Genomic DNA, 7,476 nt, shown 5'->3' with positions numbered 1-7,476 from the left:
AACTTCTTGTAATTATCGGCAATGTATCTCTCTTGAGTTGTAAGTTTTGTATCAAGATACTCCCTTTGCTCTTGTAACATCTGGGTCATGCGATGTTCGAATTGAGTTTGTAACTTTTTCATCTCTTTTTCTAACAACTCGACCGAAGGATCGCTCTCTCTTTTTTGCTCATCCTCTTCATTTTTACTAGTTTGGATCTAGTGAGCGGCATGGTATCTGTGAAAGATCAAACAAACAGGAACAAGAAAGAAAAAATAATAATAACCTCACTCGTTAGCTCTCAAAAGAATAACTCTCTGAATGATTCAAAACTTGTAAATATGTTTGGAGAGGGTTACTAATCAAGATCAAATAACGAAGGTGCAAACTTAAAAGAAACAATGAAGACCCTAATTGCTCTAAGAGGCCAATAAACTTGACGAGGCAATTTGTAATGGAGGCTACATGGATGAAGGAATTGTGCGTGCCTTTAATATCTGCTAACACAAGAAGAAACAAAGTGTTAGAAAGCGTAAGAGAAACAAAAAACGTTAACCTGCAACGATCCCTAACTCTAGAGTCAAAGAAAAGCTTTAATAAGAAGAACACTTAACAAAACTCTACCCAATTTAAAAAAAAAATCGGAAACGTTTGATGTCTTAAGATTTTCAAAAATTGAAGCTTTAATTATACTTGAGTCAAGAAAAGAAGAAGGAAAAGAAATTCAATTTTGGGAAAACTAAAATAAAAATAATAACAATAATAGGAAAAGAAGAAACCTACGTATGAAAGGTAGGCAACTTTTTTTTTGCGGTTTTTTTTGCGCTTTTTGCTTTTTTTTACCTTTTTTTTACGCTTTTTACTTCTTCTTTTTTAAATAAGAGGAGAAAAAAAATTGACGAAACCTATTAGAACTTTTTTTGGTATTTTGACTCGTTTTGGATATGATTTTAGCTTAAAAAATAACACCGAATGGCCTAAAACTAATACCAACTGATGCGGAAATCCCGGATCTAGACACAAGAGAAACACAAATTAGAAATAAAATGAGAATAAATAAAATTAGTTAAATAATAATAATAAAAGGATAGATTTGCCCTATGGAACCCTTGGTTAACTTGTAACAAAAAACGCCAATGATTGAGCAGCTCCCTACGAAACCCCTAGAAGAAGAACCTCTAGAAACACCGATGAACGGGAAAGAAATTTGAATATTTGTAACTCCGAAATACCCTCGAAAGTAACAAACTCCAAACTCAATAGTAAGAGAAGAATCACTCTACTCTCAAAAATTTGCCTCACACAAATTTGGAAGAAAACAAATACTTTCTTTTTATTCCCCCCATTGTGTAAAAAGCAAGTCTATTTATAGGCAAATTACAAGAGTAATTGAATCATAATAAAACTCTTTCAAGAGTAATTGAATCCTAATAAAACTCTTTAAAATTATCTAAGAAAATAAATAAATAATAACCTAACCAATAAAATTACTTAACTCATAAGTGATGTGTCCCAACCAATGAGAATTAAGTAAATAATAATAATAAGATACATAAAAGATTAATCCACCAATTCATGGGCTTTCACTATTCCAAGATTGGTCCAGTGAATTACATTCTCGTATTTGTCAACGTCACGAACATGATGACTTAAATTTGTAGCAACAAAGTATTGGACAAAAGCATTCATCTTTGATTTTAATTGTCGTGCCTTGCTTCGAGTGATTGGATCACTAGGAAAAACAACCCCTTGAGTGTCACCTCCTTGACTCGTATCAAAAGTTCATGTTTTATCTAAAATCGAGGTCATTAATGGTGAAACTTGGATTTCTAAATTAAACCATTGTTTTAAAGTATTTTCCAACTTGTTTTGAAGTGGAGAAACTGATAGTAAGTTATAAGGACAAGTTGGTTTAATAGGTTTCTCGAACTGGCAAAGTATAGGTTTAAACGAACTGTGTTATGTGTTTTGTTTGATTTTTTATGTGTTTAACATGTATGTGTTGTGAATTTTATGTGTGAAATTGTAAACCCAACAAAGCCTTCATCAAGCAAAACAAAGGGTAAGCAGAAGCTTGTATACAAATCTACAAACCCGACAAGTGAGTGTTCTAGGGTCGCCATTAGTATGTGCAAACCATAGTTTTATGGTGAGTTTACCATGTACGAACCATATGTGTTCGCAGTAAGTATGAATATGAATGGATTATGATATGTGAAAGCATGCATTGTGCATTGCGAGCTATATATGACATGTGGATGAGTGAGTATGATAATAACTGCTTATACATGTATATTTGACTTTGTGATCTCTAAAACCATTAGATATCATTGGCATGCCATAGGATTTGTGATTACTCACATATATGCTTCGTGATTTTGGTGAGAGGCCTTGGGGATATGTGAGGTGTTTGGAGAGTGTTTAACTTTATGCTACACTTGGGGAATATGTGGGGTGTGTTTGGAGAGTAATTAGCTTTGTGCCACTCTTATGGGATATGTTCGACTTTTGAGTTTTGGGGTGTGATAGAGATCCGCTTATCCAATGTGTTGTGATTAAGTCAACTCTTATGTTTCAAATTGTCAAACAAATTACTATACACAAATTGTATATATGTATGTGAACCCTTATATGTATGTGAACCATTATATGCATGCGAACCCTCATATGCATGTGAACCCTTATATGTATATGAACCCTTATATATGTATGCGGACCCTTATATGTATGCGAACCCGTTGTGAAGTAAAAGTATGAAAGTAATAGAAAACTCATTGGGTGACTTATGTTTCGTATATGCTATGTGGTTTTTCGGAACATTCACTGAGTTCATAAGAGCTTACACGCTCTTTACTAAACACTGTAGACAGCTAGGTTGCACAGTGTGTAGAGACGAAGCGAGTGATCCAGGCAAGACATAAACACTGAATAGGTGGTACAAATGAACTTAGGACTCAAAGGCAATGTGGGATTCCACTTGGACTTAGAGATATTTTTCTATCTGTTGACTTCGTTGATTATTTTAAGACTTAGTTATTTATGTTTTTTTTATTTCAAGCTTACGGACCAATAAAACTATATATATACCTAAATATTAAGTATGTTAATTCCTTGTTGGTATGAATACAATTTGAAGTCATGTTTGATGTTTCCTTAATTTTACGAGTTCATGTTTAAGTACTTAATTTCCAAACAGAGTATTCGCCATAAGTTAAGAGCAAGAAATGATCAAACTGATTAATTTATATAGATCAGTTCGCCAAAGTAGCTGCGAAGTGACAAAGTTGTCGACCTGTGCAGGATGCAAACCCTAACGTTTGGCGAATTGCTACCTGCGAACCCCTTTGTCTGCTTAAGTTAAGTATTGTGAGTCAATCACATGTTCTTATTGTATTCACATGTTTTGTGCGGTGTGTTGGAGGTTCAATTTGTGCTCGACTAGAGAGTCACTTAGGTGACCAATATGACGTTCCATAACTCGAGTCTGGCGACCGAACGAGATATGGGGTGTTACACTATCCTTAAACTCTAATCCCATATTAATCTTAAATTTAAACCTTAAATTTTATTTTTTACTATTAATGACTCATTTTTATTTAATTAATTAAGACAAATTTTTAGGGTAATTAGAATTAAAATAATGGTAGAGAGAATTGGTTTAATTATAAAGAGTTTAAATGTTTAATATATCAATTAAGGTTTTTTAAAATATATAAAGTGTATGCCTAAAAAATTATTTTAAAAGATTATTATAATACAATTTAAACTCAATACTCAATATAAACAACCATGTACCCTAATATGATCATAAAGAAAACGAAGGAAACAAAAGGGAAGATAGTTGATGGATATGGTAGAATGAATCTCATGACGTGTTAGGGAAGATAGTTGATGGATATGGTAGAATGAATCTCATGACGTGTTTAAAACAGGATCACTTTATTTTTTTTTTCCAATTTAATCACTTTAATTAAAATAATTATATAAATTAATTATCGTGTTAAAAATTTCATCAATCACTAACAAATTTAGGTTATCATAAATCTTCTCTCAATTGAAAACCCTAGCCTTCCCTTTGTGCCACCGCTGCCTTCGCCGCCTAAGCTCCAACATTATCATTCGGCCTCCAATTGTCTTCTCCAACTGCGCTTACTGTCGTTGTCCTCTTCTCTTTATTATTATTATTATTATTTTAAAACCCTCGACCGCCTCTTCCCAGCTTACTGCCGCCACTCGCTGCTTCCTAAACCATCACCACTGTGGTGAACCATCGCCCCACCAAACCCTAAATTAACCCATTGAAGTCCCTGTACCCATTATCATATCCAAACAACAAATCATTGAGCCAATTTGTTTTGAGTCCAGCAATGTTTACAATAAACAATGGGTTCCTTTTTTTTCTCTTCAAAATGGCACTGTTTTTGTCCTCTCTTGGCTTTATTGGAGCTCGATACACCACACTTTATCACTGCCTTTAATGCTTTTATACTCTTTTATGTACTCATTTTTAAGTTCTTTGAAGGTATGAACGACGATCTCCATGGCAAATAATTGCGAATAACCTATTCTTGTTTAACTTCATCAGTGGTGTCAATGGAGATTTTAGTGGAGGAGATGGAGGTGGTGGAAGTGGGAGGGGTCTAGTAGTGGAGAAAGTTCTTGGGACATGGGGATTAGTGCTCATTCTTGTCGTTCTCGGGATTGGCGATAGTATCGACGTTGAAGCAACAGTTACATGGGCATTGGAGAATAAGTTTGGGTTGTTGATGAAACAAGATCGAGGAGGAGGTGGCTGTTGAGGAGATGACGATTGACAGTGCCATTAGTAAAAAGCAAATTTTAACTGTAATGACTAATTCACATTATTAAATTGAAATTTTTTTTAAATTGATACACTCTATTTTAGATTATATATGGGCATAGTTTACCCAAGAATAAATCATTTATGAATATTGAACCATAGGATGGCAAGCCTATTGGTCAATTTATTCCTTCCTTGGCCAATGTAAAAAGACTCCAAATTCTTTAACCTTCCCCTGTCTTCCCCGTCACCTTTGGATCACATAACCACTATTTAAACACCCATTATCCAGACACAAACACTTCCATTATTGTCGAATGTCACCCAACATCTACCTGCGAAATCTTCCAAAAAAAAAAATGTGCGGTTCCAACAAGCAGGCATCCGAACACATCAAACGACAGCACACCATTCCATACTACGCGCAACGGGTTCGTGATAGCTGCACAACTAGGGTGACCAAAATACTATGTGCCATATTTTTATGTCTTATTTTAGTTGTTGGTGTTGTTTTCTTCATTTTATGGCTTAGTTTACGCCCTCATCGTCCAAGGTTTTATATTGTAGACTTTAGTATTCCTGGTTTGGATCAACACTCAGAGTTTGAGAATGCTCAAATAACATTAAATGTCACAGCCAGGAACCCGAACCAACACATTGGAATCTATTACATCTCCATGGTGGGTTCAATTTTTTACGAAGATTCAAACATGGGGTCATCTCCATTGATGGACCCGTTTTACCAGGAACCAAAGACAACTACAATTGTGTACCATACATTCAATGTGGCCACATTGGCGGTAAACAGCCGACGGTGGAAGGAGTTTATGGATAACAGGCAACAAGGGGCGGTGGTTTTTCGTATAGATATAATGGCAGCGATCCGATTTAAGGTTTCTACATGGGGTAGTCAACACCATAAGATGCACGCCAATTGTGATGTTGCAGTTGGTCAAGATGGATCGATATTGCCAGCTTGGAAGAACAAAAAATGTCCAGTTTATTTCACTTGATTCTTGCACGCATACATATATTTATGTCTTTCTTGTTTTCTTTTTATTTTGATTTATTGGAAGGGAAAGTGTAGTTCCGTTGTTGTATAATCATATTCTTATTTTATTTGATTAAATTTCATTGTAACATTATTAGTTATGCTTTATGATTATGGTGATTTTTTTTAATCTTTCAAGTTTAATTTGGATGGGACAAAAATAAAACTGTCAATTCCGTTCTTATTTATGGAGTCATTTTATGGATTGAGTTGATTTCACGAATCAACTCGAAATTAATTCAGCTGTGAAATTATTAAAATACCCTTATTTTTAAAAAATAATTAATATTATTGTAAGGATATTTTTATCTTTTATATAATATACAAATAAAACAATTAAAAAAAACACTATTTGAGATTTAAACTCAAGACCGACAGATCCTTATGAAGGACCTTTATCACCCTACTAATAATCATTTATTGACATATTTTTGTTAATATAAAATATTTTCAATCACAAAAGTTGATCATCATTCTTAAAAAAGAAAGCTTCAAGGTAAACCCTTGTGTAACAATTAGTCTTTGAAGCTTACATGTCACGTAAAGCAAAGTAACTCAAAAAGAAAAGAATACAATTGGTATCTCCCTAATGTACCTCCTTAACTTTATTCTCACTCAAACCACTGTTCCCTACACATAAACCAAATTCCATTACCGGGCTGATCAATCGATTCAATTCGTGTGGAAACCTGTGTTGTTTTTTCATTCTCAAACAATAAAATGTGTGTGACCAAAAACTTCTACTTTTGGATTCTTCAAATTCTTGGCCTGTTAGGCATCCTTGTTCTTTGCCTATGGCTAGCATTGCGTCCGGGAAGCCCCCATTTTACGATCACGAATTTTTCGGTCCCTGCGGTAAATGATAGCAATACATCTGATCATGGGATCATTCAATACCAACTTGATATCAAGAATCCGAACAAAGACTCAGGTATTTACTACGATGATATCTTGCTAATCTTTTATCACGGGGTGAATATAGTGGGGAACAATACTATCCCTTCATTTACTGAAGGGAAGAATCGAAGTCATCAAGTGCTCAACCATTTCGATGTTGACAACCCCTTTTGGGCAGCTCTTCGTAGTGCAATACTGAATGCAACAGCTGAACTAAGAGTGGATTTATCAACTAAGGTCAGATATAAAACATGGCTAATAAAGAGTAGGCACCATGGGTTACACAGGGAAGGACATATACCCATTGGTAAAGATGGCAAGATATCCAACAACAAGAAGAAAGTTAAACTTCGGGATGCATCAAAATGATTCAAAACTTGGGCCTATTAGTACCTTACCTCGGGTTTCCTCATGTATGTCTCTTCTTTTTAATGTATTCACGAGTTTCCCAATATACAAAGTTTTCATAGGTTGATGAATTTAGGTGTTTTGAATGTAATCATCAAACGCAGACATGCAAATAAAACAATATTCTTTTTTTTCTGTCAACATGTACCCGACCTTAAATGTAATATACAAGATCCTTCTTTGTTTATTCCAAAAGAAATGTTTGGAATTTTTACAGCCAATTTTTCTTAGAAATAGGAAAAAGAATAATGAAGCGGTGTAACAAGTATCATATTTATTTATATAATTAATTTTTTAATATATTTTATAATACTTTCAACCCGTTTACTAGCAATGTATG

At 34.2% G+C, this 7,476-nt stretch overlaps 2 protein-coding genes across 2 annotated transcripts; both read left to right on the top strand.

Moving 5' to 3' along the window:
- The first annotated feature begins 5,078 nt into the window (after window positions 1–5,078).
- Window positions 5,079–5,959, top strand: LOC107900413 (NDR1/HIN1-like protein 10). Its single transcript, XM_016826023.2, has one exon. It carries the CDS (start codon window positions 5,098–5,100, stop codon window positions 5,791–5,793), a length of 696 nt encoding a protein of 231 aa, XP_016681512.2. The 5' UTR covers window positions 5,079–5,097; the 3' UTR covers window positions 5,794–5,959.
- Window positions 5,960–6,551: 592 nt separating this feature from the next.
- LOC107900412 (protein NDR1) lies at window positions 6,552–7,097 on the top strand. Its single transcript, XM_016826022.2, has one exon. The coding sequence runs from the start codon at window positions 6,552–6,554 to the stop codon at window positions 7,095–7,097; it is 546 nt and encodes a 181-aa protein (XP_016681511.1).
- The last annotated feature ends 379 nt before the right edge of the window (window positions 7,098–7,476 follow it).

Source organism: Gossypium hirsutum, chromosome D06, assembly GCF_007990345.1.
Source record: "Gossypium hirsutum isolate 1008001.06 chromosome D06, Gossypium_hirsutum_v2.1, whole genome shotgun sequence".
NCBI lineage: Eukaryota > Viridiplantae > Streptophyta > Magnoliopsida > Malvales > Malvaceae > Gossypium > Gossypium hirsutum.
This window is presented reverse-complemented; position numbering and strand designations above follow the sequence as displayed.